Source organism: Podarcis cretensis (genome assembly GCF_951804945.1).
Source record: "Podarcis cretensis genome assembly, chromosome: 8".
NCBI classification, from domain to species: Eukaryota; Metazoa; Chordata; class Lepidosauria; order Squamata; family Lacertidae; genus Podarcis; species Podarcis cretensis.
In genome coordinates this window covers 9526311-9541873 of record NC_137177.1, presented here as the reverse complement: position 1 = coordinate 9541873, position 15563 = coordinate 9526311, and the positions used below count along the sequence as shown (strand labels likewise).

The 15563-nt window shown below is 50.4% G+C and overlaps 1 protein-coding gene across 1 annotated transcript; it reads left to right on the top strand.

Moving 5' to 3' along the window:
• Positions 1-2282: 2282 nt before the first annotated feature.
• CCDC97 (coiled-coil domain containing 97) lies at positions 2283-11210 on the top strand. The gene is made up of 5 exons (XM_079985581.1): positions 2283-2423; positions 3834-4793; positions 5534-5782; positions 8680-8809; positions 10521-11210. The coding sequence occupies exons 1-5, from the start codon at positions 2381-2383 to the stop codon at positions 10633-10635; spliced, it is 1497 nt and encodes a 498-aa protein (XP_079841707.1). The 5' UTR covers positions 2283-2380; the 3' UTR covers positions 10636-11210.
• The last annotated feature ends 4353 nt before the right edge of the window (positions 11211-15563 follow it).

The following is a 15563-nucleotide window of genomic DNA, read 5'->3' as shown; positions in this document are numbered from 1 at the left end:
TTAGAAGAAATAAGGTCCACGCGGGAGTGCCGGGTCTAATGAACACACCAACTCTTCTTGGCAGGTAATGCCCTTATGAGGTAGTTGTGGAGACTGAAGGTGCCCACCTTCCCACAGCTGCCTAAGCCGCCGCCTCTCCTGGGTCCTTCCCAAGCAATCTGAGACTATACTGGCGTGTCTGTCTTTGCTCCTCCCGCGTCATACCTCTCCTAATTCTGGGAGACCAGGAGGGAAGGAGAGCTTATTGCAGCAAGGGGGGGAGAAACCCTGTCTTCAGCCCAGCTCATCTCTGCCTCTTGGCCTCTCTCCTCCTGCTTCTGATTCGGGACTTTTCTCTGCCACAGACTCCCCCCACTCACCAAGCCCTGTCACCTCTCCAGTTTCTGACACCTCCCTTTCTTTTCCATCTGACCACTCATCATCGTCCCACCACTGCTCCTCGGGCTCTGAGCCTTCTTCCTTTCCCAATTGGTTCCTGCCACCATCCCCCTGCATCCATCCATGACAGCCCCTGTATCCAAAATACCCAGGCTGATCTTGAGATGGAGAATGAAATCAAGGATGTACCTAAAGGATGAAGTAACGGGTGATTTCAGTTCCCCTCACATCACTGGGGACAATTGTGTTCCAGTCACAACGTAGAGATAAAAATTCTAGATAGCCTGAGCTGTTGTTATTAAACAAAGGTATGAATTGCTACACAGCAGGAAGCCGAAGTGGAATACAGTGGTACTTCGGGTTACGTACGCTTCAGATTACATACACTTGAGGTTACAGACTCCGCTAACCCAGAAATAGTGCTTCAGGTTAAGAACTTTGCTTCAGGATGAGAACAGAAATCGTGCGGTGGCAACGAGAGGCCCCATTAGCTAAAGTGGTGCTTCAGGTTAAGAACAGTTTCAGGTTAAGAATGGACCTCCGTAACAAATGAAGTACTTAACCCGAGGTACCACTGTACCAGACAAAAAGAGACTACAGTTGTACCTTGGATCCCAAATGCCTTGTTACTCAGACGTTTGGGCTCCTGAACGCTGCAAACCCAGAAGTGAGTGTTCTGGTTTGCGATCGGTCTTTGGAACCTGAACATCCAACAAGGCTTCCGGGGCTTCCGATTGGCTGGCAGGAGCTTCCTGCCAGCCAATCAGAAGCTGTGCTTTGGTTTCTGAACGTTTTGGAAGTCGAACGGACTTCTGGAACGGATTTCATTCGACTTCCAAGGTACAACTGTACTGTAAAATGCAAGCTCTAAAAACAATAAAAGCAATTCAATGAACTAAATCCCTACAAACTCCAAAACAGCAAAACAGTTTCTTCAGATGTAAAATTGATATTCTGTAAATGGCTGGGTCCTACTCAGAGGAAGCCTTCTGAAACAAAAATGTATTCCGTAGGTGCCTAAACATCACGAAGGTCGACACCTACCTGATTTTGTTGGTAACTGATTCTAGAGAGCTGGAGCTGCAGCACTAAAAACTTGGTTTCTAGTATAGACTCAGTGCACCCCTGGGTCATATGGTTCTCTCAGCACTGCCCCATCTGAGTAGTGCAGCGGCAGGGCAGGGAAATAATTTCCCAGCCAGCGGGCAAACCTGGGACCTGCTGCATGCAGTCACATGCTCTACCTCCAAGCTAAGACCGTTCACAGCTTCCTGCCATAGAAATTGTCTTGCTGACGGGGGGGCATTGGGTATTGAAGCCCAATATTTCCTCAATTTCCTATTATTTTTTTGAAAAGTTGCGGCCCCCCTTCCCTTATTTCCTTCCCTTATTTAATTTATTAAATTTGTTAGTTGCTTTATCTTGCAACCCAAAAGCATCTGGCGGCTCCCTCACTGTGATAAGTAAGGTTACAGGGAACCAGGCAGAGGGCCTTCTCGGTGGTGGTGCCCGCCCTGTGGAATGTTCTCCCGTCAGATGTCAAGGAAATAAATACTATCTGGCTTCTAGAAAACATCTGAAGGCAGCCCTGTTTAGGGAAGTTTTTAATGTCGGATGTTTCATCGCTTTTTAAAAATTATTAATTCTGTTGGGAGCTGCCCAGAGTGGCTGGGGAAACCCAGCCAGCTGGGTGAGGTATAAATTATTATTAATATTATTAATATTATTATTATTTTCAAAGCTGACCAGAGTGGCTGGGACAACCCAGTCAGATGGGCAGGGTAAAACTAACCTAACCTAACAAACACAACACAGCCCGCTTTTGCGAGGGTTCTTCTCCAACCCTCGCCCTGTGGGGTGGAATTCTCCCCGGAACCAAAGCCTCTCGGCGCCGCGGAGGAGGACCCCGTTCTCCGACGCACCGCCGGAACCGGAAGTTCCTACTAGCTGGTGTTTAGGTATCGGTTCGCCTTCCCCCGCGAGCGGAGACGGGTGTCGCGGCATGGAGGCAGGAGGGGCCGAGCCCCGAGAGCCGCCTTCCCCAGGTGAGCGCTCCCGCTCCGGCGCGCTGAGGACGGGGCGGAGGCGGTGTTGCGCTCAAATGGGCCCCCACGCCCCTTGCCTCCCTCTTCTTGCTCCCACCCGCCTCAGTTCTTCTTTCTCCCCACTTTTCAGTCTTCCCTGAGTGGGTGGAGAGAGTCCTAGTCTCTGGAGAAAGCGTGGGAAGGCGGTGATTTGGACATGAAACGACAGTATGCACGAGCCCTTCGGCTGCCATCCTTTTTATAGTGCGATCCTTATGAGAGAGAGAGAGAGAAGGGTCTTTATTTGCACCATCCACTAGCCATAGCAATGAAATGAAATGCTTGGGCTGTAAGACGCCGCTCACCCCCTTCAGTGATCTTGCATGCCCTCCAACATTTCTCTGATGAAAACAGGGACATCCTACTCCAGGGGTCAGCAAACTTTTTCAGCAGGGGGCCGGTCCAGTGTCCCTCAGACCTTGTGGGGGGCCAGACTATATTTTGGAAGGGGGGGGGGTGAAATGAATGAATTCCTATGCCCCACAAAAACCCGGAGATGCATTTTAAATAAAAGGACACATTCTACTCATGTAAAAACACACTGATTCCCGGACCGTCCGCGGGCCGGGTTGAGAAGGCGATTGGGCTGGATCCGGGCCCCGGGCCTTAGTTTGCCTATCCCTGTGGACCTCTTCCATCATAACATCAATGATGATAGTAGTAATTTTATTACTTGTACCTCTGCTCATCTGACTTGGTTGCCCCAGCCACTCTGGGCGGCTTCCAACATATATATTAAAAACAAAAAACAAAACATTAAAAAACTTCCTCAGATAGGGCTGCCTTCAGATGTCTTCTAAAGCTTGTATAGTGACCTATCTCATTGGCTCAGAGGTTGCATAACTCCACACCATCTAAGATTTCTCCGCTGAAAATAGGGACATCCTAAGGGTTAAACTACAGAGCCTAGGATGTGCCGATCAGAAGGTCACGGTTCGAATCCCCGCGACGGGGTGAGCTCCCGTTGCTCGGTCCCTGCTCCTGCCAACCTAGCAGTTCGAAAGCACGTCAAAGTGCAAGTAGATCAATAGGTACCACTCCGGCGGGAAGGTAAACGGCGTTTCCGTGCGCTGCTCTGGTTCGCCAGAAGCGGCTTAGTCATGCTGGCCACATGACCCGGAAGCTGTACGCCGGCTCCCTCGGCCAATAAAGCGAGATGAGCGCCGCAACCCCAGAGTCGGCCACGACTGGGCCTAATGGTCGGGGGTCCCTTTACCTTTAAGGAAAAGTGGGACATTCTGTGGTCAAATCAGAAACCAGGACAGCTTCAGTAAATCCGGGACTCCCTGGAAAATAGGGACACTTGGACGGTCTGAATGATGTGTGGTAGCAGTTTCACTGGCACTAACTGGAATTTTTCTGTCTTTCCAGTTGTCGGCTCCCGAGCGGGTGTAGAGGAAGGCAACCCAGACAGAGGGATGCTTGAAAGCGGTCTTCTGGAGAACATTGAGGCTGCAAAGCCACTGGACTCCGCAGAAGAGATGGTGGGAATCCTAGCGCCCACAGACTGCCTTCCAAAGGACAGCGGTGCTCCTGGTGAGACTTTACAAATGGTCCACAGGGGGGAACAGAAGCCGGATGCTTCAGGTGCCAGAGGCTGTAGGGCAACTAAGAGCTCTCCGCTGCGCCGGCCTCTCTGGGGAGAAGAGATGTCAGGGGTCCCAAACCCACAGAGCTCCCCCTTGAACTGGAATGGGGCATCTAAAGCACCAGGAAGTCGTCAGGAAGAGCACTCATGGAACCCTGGCTCCAGCCTTCCTTCTGGGACGCACGAGGCCATCAGCGCATTTCTTTCCTCCTGCTGGAGTGAGCTGAAGACTGAGCCGCCATCTGCAAATAACCTGAGCAAGCCATCTCAGCAGGGCAGCGGAGAATCAGAGGTTATGGCTACTGAAGACACGCCCTCTAATGGCTGGAAGGCTTCTGACACCAAACAGCCCCACTGGGGCAGCGGAAAGCCGGAGTCTGTTGGCTCCAATTCGCAGCCTGCTGGACCCGTAGAGGAGGACGACGACCCTGCTGTCCTAGCCATGTTCCACGCCGTGGCCAACAGCCGCTTGCCTGTGAGGAGCCAGCAGAAGGACGAGCCGGATTTCACGCCCGCGCAGAAGCTGGCTATCTTAAGGGATTTGTATCACAGCAAGCCGCTGGTGTTCCTGGAGCGGTTCCGGACGGTCCTGCGAGAGGAACACCTGCCTTGCTTCCGCCACCTCTCCGGCAGCTACGAGGCAGACTTCTACTGTGCCGAAGTGCGCAGGGCCGGCCTGGGCAAGACGCGCCACACCCGGGTGCGGAACAAGCGCTACGCAGCCCTGCAGCAGCTCATACAAGGTACTGGGCCTTCAGATCCTGGTTCCGTTCTGGGAAGGGATTAGAACAGGGGTCAGCAAACTTTTTCAGCAGGGGGGCAGTCCAGGGGGGGCCGGGCTATACAGTGGTACCTCAGGTTAAGAACTTTATTTGTTCTGGAGGTCTGTTCTTAACATGAAACTGTTCGTAACTGAGGTACCACTTTAGCTAATGGGGCCTCCTGCTGCTGCCGCGCCATCGGAGCATGATTTCTGTTCTAATCCTGAAGCAAAGTACTTAACCTGAGGTAATATTTCTGGGTTAGCAGAGTTTGTAACCTGAAGTATATATAACCTGAAGCATATGTAACCTGAGGTACCACTGTATATGATGATAATTATATTAATCTTCTTGTATCTTATAGTGTGGTGGTTTGTTTGATTCTTCTGTTATTTGTTTGATTGATTGATTGATTGATTGATTGATTGATTGATTGATTGAATGTTTGTTTGTTTACTTCTATGTACTGTGGTACCTTGGGTTAAGTACTTAATTCATTCTGGAGGTCCGTGCTTGGACCAAAGGTACTATTTCTGGGTTAGCGGAGTCTGTAACCTGAAGCGTATGTAACCCAAGGTTCCACTGTACGTCTGTTCTTTCATAAATGTATTTATTTTAAATTAATAAAGATAATTTTTTTAAAAAAAAGAAATTCCACAACACCAAGCATGGAAAGCTTCTTGAAACAAACCCCATGCCTGCTTCTCTCTTCCTGGCCGCAGGTGGGGAGTACTTCAGCGACGAGCAAATGCGCTGCCGGGAGCCGCTTCTTTACGAGCAGTACATCGGGCAGTATCTGAGCGACGAGGAGATGCAGGCCCTGGGCAGCGGCAAGCTGGAGGCCTCCTGCTCTCTCTCGGGTGTCCTCCTGGACTCCTACCAGGAGCAGGTCATCCAGCGGCGGCTGCAGGTCCAGCAGGAGCAGGAGGAGGCCTGCGAAGAGGAGGAAGAGGAAGACAGCGATGGTGAAGGTTGGTCAAGAAGAGGGGTAGGATCTAGTGGGAGACCTTCCCAGCCTGGGGGAATAGTTAAGACTATGAAACTCGCGGCTCCAGGAGGTAGCGATGGCCTCCAAACTGGGTGGCTTTAAAAGACGACCGGACACATTCTTCTTTTTCCCTTTTTTTTTACAAATTTATTTATTAGATTTTCCAAATTAAAAATCACATTCACGGGGTCTCTGCCATGGGAGCATATTCACCCAGTGCTTTTCAAGCTGCACTGGCTCCTGGTGGAGTACAGGGTCAGATTTAAGGTGCTGCTTTTGACCTTTAAAGCCCTTCACGGCCTAGGACCCTCGTACCTACGGGACCGCCTCTCCTGGTATGCCCCACGGAGAGCCTCAAGGTCCATAAATAACAACACCCTAGTGGTCTCAGGCCCTAAGGAAGTTAGATTGGCTTCAACCAGAGCCAGGGCCTTTTCAACTCTGGCTCCAGCCTGGTGGAACGCTCTGCCTCATGAGACCAGGGCCCTGCAGGATCTGATTTCTTTCTGCAGGGCCTGTAAGACAGAGTTGTTCCGCCTGGCCTCTGGCTTGGAGCCAATTTGATTCCCTCCCTCCCTCTCTTTTTTTTTTTTTTCTTTTCCTTCTCCTCCTGCAATGAGGCTACATTTTAATATTTTAATGTTCCATTATTTTAATGTTGTATTTTATTTTTGTTTTTAAGTTGTAATCATTCATCTTGTTTTTATTTTGCTTGTAAGCCGCTCTGAGCCCAGCCTTGGCTGGGGAGGGCGGGGTATAAATAAAAAATTATTATTATTATAACATCATACTATATAGAAACAAGATTCCTGAGAGTCTCCTGGACTTCCCTCCTCCCCTTTGTGGGTCTTTCCTTCTGCATCTTTTATAATGATCCAAATTTTTGTAGCTCCACTGTGTCACAGTCAAGAGGCAGCAATGCTTCTGAACACTAGTTGCTGGAAATCACAGGCGGGGAGAGATCTCGGGTCCTGCTTGTGGGTTTCCCACAGGCATCTATCATGAGAATGGGATGTTGGACTACATTGGCCACTGGCCTGATTCAGTAAAGCTATTCTCATATTTGTATGGGGGCAGCATACCAGGGGTGGGTGCCCAAGGCTAAAAGTGAGTGGGGCAAATTTATTATTTATATCCCGCCCATCTGGCTGGGTTTCCCCAGCCACTCTGGGCGGCTTCCAACAGAATATTAAAATACAATAGCCTATTACAGTGGTGCCTCGCAAGACGAAAAGAATCCGTTCCGTGAGGCTCTTCGTCTAGCGGTTTTTTCGTCTTGCGAAGCAAGCCCATTGACGGCTTAGCAGATTAGCGCTATTAGCGGTTTAGCGGCTTTTAGCGGCTTATCGGCTTATCGGATAAGCGGCTTAGCGGCTTAGAAAAAGGGGGGGGAAGGGAAAAAACCCGCAGGAACTCGCAAGACATTTTCGTCTTGCGAAGCAAGCCCATAGGAAATTCGTTTTGCGAAGCACCTCCAAAACAGAAAACTCTTTCGTCTAGCGAGTTTTCCTTCTTGTGAGGCATTCGTCTTGCGGGGCACCACTGTAAACATTAAAAGCTTCCCTAAACAGAGCTGTCTTCAGATGTCTTCTAAAAGTCTGGTAGTTGTTTTTCTCTTTGACATCTGGTGGGAGGGCGTTCCACAGGGCGGGTGCCACTACCGAGAAGGCCCTCTGCCTGGTTCCCTGGTTTCCTTTCTCCAAGGAAAGTCACAGGTTTCTGTATGCACGCGCCCTGCCCCTTGTGAACATCCCTCCATCCTCCCTTCGGGCAAGGAAGAAGCATCAGTGCTGTCCAGGGACCCTTGCCAGCCGGGAAATGCATCTGAGGCGGGCCATTGAGGAGCATAGATAGGGATTGTGGCCTTGGGAGGCGTCTCAGGGGCCCTAGAGCAGGAGAGGCCTGGAGGTCTCATCCAGTGATTTGAGCAGCACAGCAGCAAATCCAGGGCTTTGGGAGGAAGAGCAAAAGCACTTTTGATGTGAGCATGAGGACTGGAGGACCGGTCTCTTGGGCTCATTTGGGTTCCCGAGTGATGGAGGTAGGACAACTGGGACTGTGGCATCCTCTGGGCTGGGAATGTTGTTGTTTTTTAAGGGTGCGGGGAGGAAGGGTAGCTTATCTCCAGCTCCAGGAGGCTGTTGTAAACAAAAAGTGCCCTTTTCCCTTATGTGGTATCCAAGAGCCCATATAGAGTCCTTACATAGGTTCCCTATTGGTAGGAGAGAATAACAGAGGCCAACCAGAGAATATTGAGAAGCAAAGCAGCTAGTAAGCCTGATCTTTATTGATCTGTTGCAACAGGGTGCTCCCCTTATCCGCAGGAGAGAGGAGGAACCCAGAAAAATGGTGTGCAAGGCCTTATAAATACTTTTGAAATTGCCACCCTGTAGATCAAGACCACCCCCAGAAACATCATCCATACATCACAGAAGGGGTGTAACCTAAGACCACCCCTCAGATACATCACACCTACATCACAGAAAAGGCGGTCTAAACAGAAATTTGAATATTGTTTTTCTCCTGTTGTTGTTTATCTCCTGTCTGGTAGGTTACTTGATCGGATTGCCTGGGGAGCCTGGCCAGTCTTTTGTAGTGATGAATACTTAGTTCCTGAGCCAGGTCACAGGCTCACACCCTATTCATATCTTAAATGTGCCCTTAAGACAGGATTTGTGAGGAAAGAGACAAAGGGAGGTTTTCCACTTTGACCTTGCAGAGAAAACATTTGGTCGCTTTAGGCATCAAAATGGTTCCAGGTTGGCCTTCCTGTGCTGATCTATGTACGTGCTTGGTTGGTACACTTATGAACATTACCATATATCTAAGACCATAAAATTCCTATCACAAGGCTCACTGAGTCCACTCTTCCCTCTCTAGACAAGGCCTCTGACCTGGATATGGAGGATTGGGTCCCTGAAGAGGAGGAGAAGGCCTACCTGCGGGAAGAGTTCACCAGCCGCATGTACCAGCGCTTCCTTGACGGCAAGGATAGGGACTTCAACTACAGGTGAGGAATCAGGGCGGGACATCAGCGGATAGGTCCTTTCACTCTTTGCTGTGGACGTTTCTCTGTATCACTTTGGTGACGAGCCGCCGCCACTGAAAAACACATGAATCCAGGGTTCTATCTCCTGCAACTAATCTGGTGTTTGGGGAACAGCTCCCATTGCTCGATGGAACAATGACTACAGCTGTACAAATGGTTCTCATGCCCTTAGTTTATCTGAATGGGTGATCTTTTGTATGTTGCTGTACACTGGCTCCCGGTGGAGTATCGGGTCAGGTTCAAGGTGCTGGTTTTGACCTTTAAAGCCCTTTGTGGCTTAGGGCCCTAATATTCACAGGATCATCTCTCCTGGTATGCCCCGCAGAGGACCTTAGAGTCCATGAATAATTATAGTTTAGAGGTCCCGGGCCATAAGGAAGTCAGATTATCCTCCACCAGGGCCAGGGCCTTCTCAGTGATGGCTCCGACCTGGTGGAATGCTCTGTCCTATGAGACCAGGGCCCTGCAGGATTTAACTTCCTTCTGCAGGGCCTGTAAGACAGAACTATTCCGTCTGGATTTCAATTTGAACTTAGCCTGATCTTCTATTCCCCTTCCTTCCCTCCCCCTCCCCTTTTTATGAAGATTACCCGCTCTGGGATCCCACAGCTAATTCTCCCCATATCTCCTCACTGGCCCAAATAGGACTAATTTAGCCAGCTAGCCCTGGTGATCATCTAATGTTTATTGGATGGATTCTCCCCCTAAATTGATTTTTGATTTTATTGTTATTCACGTTTTATACCGTATTTTATGCTGGTTTTTTGTAGCATCAATTAAGTGTTTTAAATTTGTTGTTAGCCGCCCTGAGCCTGGTTTTCTGAACCGGGAAGGGTAGGGTATAAATAAAAATTTATTATTATTATTATTATTATTATTATTATTATTATTACACTGGTTCAGTGATTTCTGCCTGCGAAGTGGTTTATAAATGGACAAATAAAGAAACGAGATGATTCCTGGCCCAGCCAGTTTCTCACGTCTCGCATTGCACAAAACTCAGAGGTGGAGAGTGCCCCTCACTTCCACACTGGATGAGACAGACAGACCCAGGTCCCTCTTCCGTTACCCTGAACAACATTCCCGACCCACCCCAGTCCTGTGCCCTCCAATTGTTGCTGGACTCAAGCTCCCCATTCAGGGCAACCAAGATGGCCAGTGGTCAGGTGCGGTGGGAGTCATCGTCCAAAACATCTGATGGGCTCCAGAACACGGAAGGGCGATCTAGAACATGCAGAGAGTGTGGGGCAAGGGAGAGCGGCATTCTCTTCTTGCTAGGTTTGGAGCAGGAGCAGCCAATGTTGCAAGACTCCAAATCCCATCAGGCCCCCATGGTCAGGGATGATGGGATTTGTAGTCCAACAGTGGGTGGAGAGCACAGATTGGCCACCCCTGCTTTGGAGGCTCCCACCGCACTGGGCTTTGGAGACTCTGAGGAGCAGTGAAGATATTGCATTGCTTCCCCTCTGCCTTACACTCCCTGGACACGCCGGGGGGCTTGTGGGGGCATGCATGGAAGCAACCACAGATTGTGGCTGGCTCTGTGGGTCAGCCAAAGCTTGCGGGCCCCTCTCCCTCCCACAGAGCAAGCTGGTTCCTCAGTGCCAACTCCGCAGACCTGAAGCCAGCTTCCGGGTTTGTCAGTGTAAACCTGTCCCTTTCCTCCCTCCAGCGAGGTTGACGAGAACCCCGACTTTGACAACCTGGACATCGTGTCGCGGGATGAGGAGGAGCGCTACTTCGATGGGGAGGAGCCGGAAGACGCAGACGCTATGGAAGCGGAGTAGATGGGGCTGAGATCCTGACCCCCCCAAGGTAGAGGGTGCCAGGATGCAACAGCAAGGAGCCATGTCTTGGCTGTTTCCTTCCCATCTTGTGCAACCTCTCTCCTGCCAGACTGGGCAGCTCTGCCAATAGGGATCAGAATGGCACTGGAGTGTAGGGTGAGTTGTCTTTGAGGTCTATGGCAGTGGATGGTCTGTGATGCCTGCAGCATCTTCTGCACCCCGCCACTCCTGAGCTCCCCACTTCCCAGTTGCTAAAGAGGGGTAAGGAAGGGAATGTCGCTCCCTGGGACTGGGCATCGGCCGTCTGCATCAGAAGCACCAGGGCAGATATTGGCTTCCCTTCCATGGCGCCACCTTTGCTTCTGGACATCCCTGTCGTAGAGATGTGTCTCTGTCTCTTTCCTGTAAGAAATGGGTCTTCTGTGTTGGAGATGGGGCTCGCCAGAAGCCCAGACCCTCCTGTGCGAGGGACATTGCTGGCTGGCAAGTTGGCTTTTTGCAGTATCTGACTATGTCCGATTGATCATTATTTTTTGCAGCGTTGGACAGCTGAAAATAAACAACCTTTTAAGTAATTTGTTGGGTGGTCTCTTAAAAGTGAGAAAGACCTTTGCCCCATCTTGATTTTGTTTTGCGTTTCCTTAACTGACTTGCTCACCGTTCCCAGTGGATCGAGGCCATATTTATTTACATCTCTGACCATATCAAAAGTTCGTTATTATTATTATTTGGTTTCCCCAGCCACTTTGGGCAGCTAAAAAGGTAAAGGAATCCCTGACCACTAGGTCCAGTCCGGGGTTGTGGCGCTCATCTCGCTTTATTGGCTGAGGCAGCTTCCGGGTCATGTGGCCAGCAAGATTAAGCCACTTCTGGCGAACCTGGGCAGCACACAGAAATGCCGTTTACCTTCCCGCCGGAGTGGTACCTATTTATCTACTTGCACTTTGACATGCTTTCGAACTGCTAGGTTGGCAGGAGCAGGGACCGAGCAACGTGAGCTCATCCTGTCATGGGGATTCGAACCGCTGACGTTCTGATCGGCAAGTTCTAGGCTCCGTGGTTTAACCCACAGCCTCTGCTGCTGGGCAGCTTGCAGCATATGTAAAACAAGATGCCCCTAAGCCAGAGATGAGAAACTTGTGGCCCAGGTGTTGCTGGACTGCAACTCCCATTGTCGCTGTCCCTTTGTCCTCATCAGCTGGAGCTGATGGGAGGGGAGCCCAGCACCAGTTTCCCATTAAGGCCCTGAAGGGTTAGGAAAGGGGAGGTGAGAATAGGGAGCAAGTGATCATTGGAATCAAAGCTTTCCTTCTCCTAGATGGGCTCCCTTCCCAGGTGGATGAGTGCCCCTCCGCCCCTCACTTCTCTCTACAGCACGTGCAGATGCCGCCTTCTTGACCATGGGCCCCACTATTGGTCTTGTCCGCTCCATCCGCCAGAGTCTGTGAGTCCCTAACTCACTGAGGTTTTGAGACCTATCAGCTACCCTCACCTGGTTTAGCCAGCCAGTCAAAGCCATTCCCGGGGTGTGGCCGCTGCCGCCTGCTGACAGCTTCTGGGAGCCCCAGGTGAGAGCTGAGTGCAGGGTGGGGACCAAAGGGGGACAAATGACCCAAGAACGAGCCTGCCTGTCCCCCACCAGAAGTACCACCTCTCCCCTAACACCCAAGATATTCTCCAAAGGCACACTTCTCCATTGTCTCCTGAAACAGACAGGTGCCAGCTATGATCTCTGTAACTGGCTCTTTACTTCTAGCTGTGGAACCTGGCATTCTTAGAGAGCCAGTGTGGTGTAGCGGTTAAGAGCGGTAGTCTCGTACTCTGGGGAACTGGATTCACGTCTCCGCTCCTCCATATGCAGCTGCTGGGTGACCTTGAGCCAGTCACACTTCTGTGAAGTCTCTCAGCCCCACTCACCTCACAGAGTGTTGTTGTGGGGGAGGAAAGGAAAGGAGAATGTTAGCTGCTTTGAGACTCCTTCGGGTAGTGATAAAGCGGGATATCAAATCCAAACTCCTCCTCCTCCTCTTCTTTTTCTTCTTCTTTGACATCTGGTAGGAGGGTGTTCCACAGGGCGGGTGCCACTACCTCTGCCAGAAGGCCCTCGGCGCTGGACCTCAGCGTCCAGGCAGAACGATGGGGATGGAGACGCTCCTTCAGATATACTGGACCGAGGCTGTTTAAGCCTCTTAGGTGCTGCCTTCAGCTGCAGCAGCGGAATAAGACCTGGATGGAAGAAGGAGACCGAAGGCTGGAATATAGAATCCCTGGGTGGAGTTTCTTACTCTGAGGATGAGGGGTGCTAGTGATGACTGTTGAGCTGGTTGCTGAGAATGTGCTCAACTCTCCCCTTTTGAAAGCAAATGCCAGGAACTCAACCTTGACCAGCTGCGTCCAGGAGGGGGCAGCAACTACTAAGGGCCAGGGCCAGGATTCCTGGGTTCTCTCCCTGCTACTGGAGAGGAGTGGCATAAGTGCTGAGAGATGGTTTGGGAGATCAGTCCTACAACAACCCAATAGTCAGCGTAATAGTCAGCGTTCCTCCTTTAGCTATTGTAAAAATAATTCAGTGCTGTGTTTTCGGGGCAGTTTGCAAAAACAGAATAGCAAAACCACAACGGTGAACTAAAATGATGTATGCATGACTGTAGGGAACGGCAAAGAGCTGGAGATTAAATGAAAGCAGTTTAAAGGATGTAACTCGAAAAGCCTGGGAAGCCTAAGGAGATCTTCAAAAAACCACTGGAAATAAAACGTGGCGGCTCCAGGCCTACCTGCCAGGGTTGGCATGGAGAGAATTCCATCTCCCCAGTTGCTGCTTGCCTCACCTCAAGCCAGGCTGCATCTGCAGCAGAGCTTTTAGTGGCAATCGCCGAGCCCAGGAAGGTTGATGATGAGAGCCTCCCATCATCTTCCTCACTGCCAGGAAATCCAACTTTTATGACCTGATATCATAACTCATGGACTGCAAGAAGATCAAACCTCTCCATTCTGAAGGAAATCATCCCTGAGTGCTCACTGGAAGGACAGATCCTGAAGCTGAGGCTCCAATACTTTGGCCACCTCATGAGAAGAGAAGACTCCCTGGAAAAGACCCTGATGTTGGGAAAGATGGAGGGCACAAGGAGAAGGGGACGACAGAGGACGAGATCCTTGGACAGTGTTCTCGAAGCTACCAGTAAGAGTTTGACCAAACTGCGGGAGGCGTTGGAAGACAGGAGTGCCTGGCGTGCTCTGGTCCAGGGGGTCACGAAGAGCCGGACACGACTAAACGACTAAACAACAACAACCAGCTACAGGAAACTGCAAATAATAATATTATAATAATTTATTATTTATACCCCGCTCATCTGGCTGGGTTTCCCCAGTCACTCTGGGCGGCTTCCAACGAAATATTAAAAGTACAATAAAACACCAGACATTAAAAACTTCCCTAAGCAGGGCTGCCTTCAGATGTCTTCTAAAAGTCAGGTAGTTGTTTCTTTCCTTGACATCTGGTGGGAGGGCGTTCCACAGGGCAGGTGCCACCACCGATAAGGCCCTCTGCATGGTCCCCTGTAACCTCACTTCTTGCAATGAGGGAACTGCCAGGAGGCCCTCGGAGCTGGACCTCAGTGTCTGGGAAGAACGATGGGGGTGGAGACGCTCTTGTGTGCAGCTGCTGCTTGCAGGATTCCTGCTTGGCCACTCTGAGAACAGGGTGCTAGACTAGTTGGGCCACTGGCCTCATCCAGTAGCCTCATGTAATGATCTTATGCACTCATATCTTCCTTTGGGACTTCCCACAGGCTTCTGTTTGCATGCTGCAAGAACAGGGTAAGAACAACATCCAAACACAAGACCTCTCCACAAATTCGTGTAACCCGTCTAGGCCCAAGGCCATCACTTCCTCCTGTGGCAGTGAGTTCCATAAGTTGCTTGCTGTGCAAAGAAGTGCTTTCCTGTATCTTCCAACAGCACCATGTATTCAGAGGATGGCCGGGCACACGCTCTTTGCACGGGGTCTGAGGTGCTCTTTGAAGAGATAAAGGCACCCGGGAACATCCACTTGAACCATGAGCTGCTTGCCTAAAGGAAGCTCACTTTCTGGAATCAGATTACAAGTTTTTCCTCCTGCAGGAACTCCTCTACGTCATTTGCAATTGCTTCAGGCTCCTAAATCACCAAAGTCACATGCCCTAGCTGAGGAAGCCTGGAGAGCATGCCCTGACAGTTAGGTGTTTGTTTATTCTTCTAACCTGCGGGGTTTTCAGCGAGAGTGCAAGACTCCGCCATCGCTCAGTGCAAGGACTCTTGCATTTGAAAAGATCGCTGCCCTTGCTGATGTTAATTATTGTTAGGGTGCATTTCTCAAAGGCCTAGAATTCACTATGTTTTATTACTATCCAAAACCGGTTTGAAGTCCGTATCATGCTATCAGTTTTGTAATTTTTGACCGGGCAATGGATCACAAATCAGGATGTTTTTTTGTGTGTGTGTGTGCGTGCGATGCAAAAAATCACTATTTGGGGAAAACGGCAAAGCCAGCCAATGCCCACTTCTACACCCTTATTTCAACCTTATTTAAGGGGCCGCGGGTGGCGCTTTGGGTTAAACCACAGAGCCTAGGACTTGCCGATCAGAAGGTTGGCAGTTCGAATCCCGCGACGGGGTGAGCTCCCGTTGCTCGGTCGCAGTTCGAAAGCACGTCAAAGTGCAAGTAGATAAATAGGTACCACTCCAGTGGGAAGGTAAACGGCGTTTCCGTGCGCTGCTCTGGTTTGCCAGAAGTGGCTTAGTCATGCTGGCCACATGACCTGGAAGCTGTACGCCGGCTCCCTTGGCCAATAAAGCGAGATGAGTGCTGCAACCCCAGAGTCGGCCACGACTGGACCTAATGGTCAGGGGTACCTTTACCTTTTACACCCTCATTTCAGGCATTGTGATAT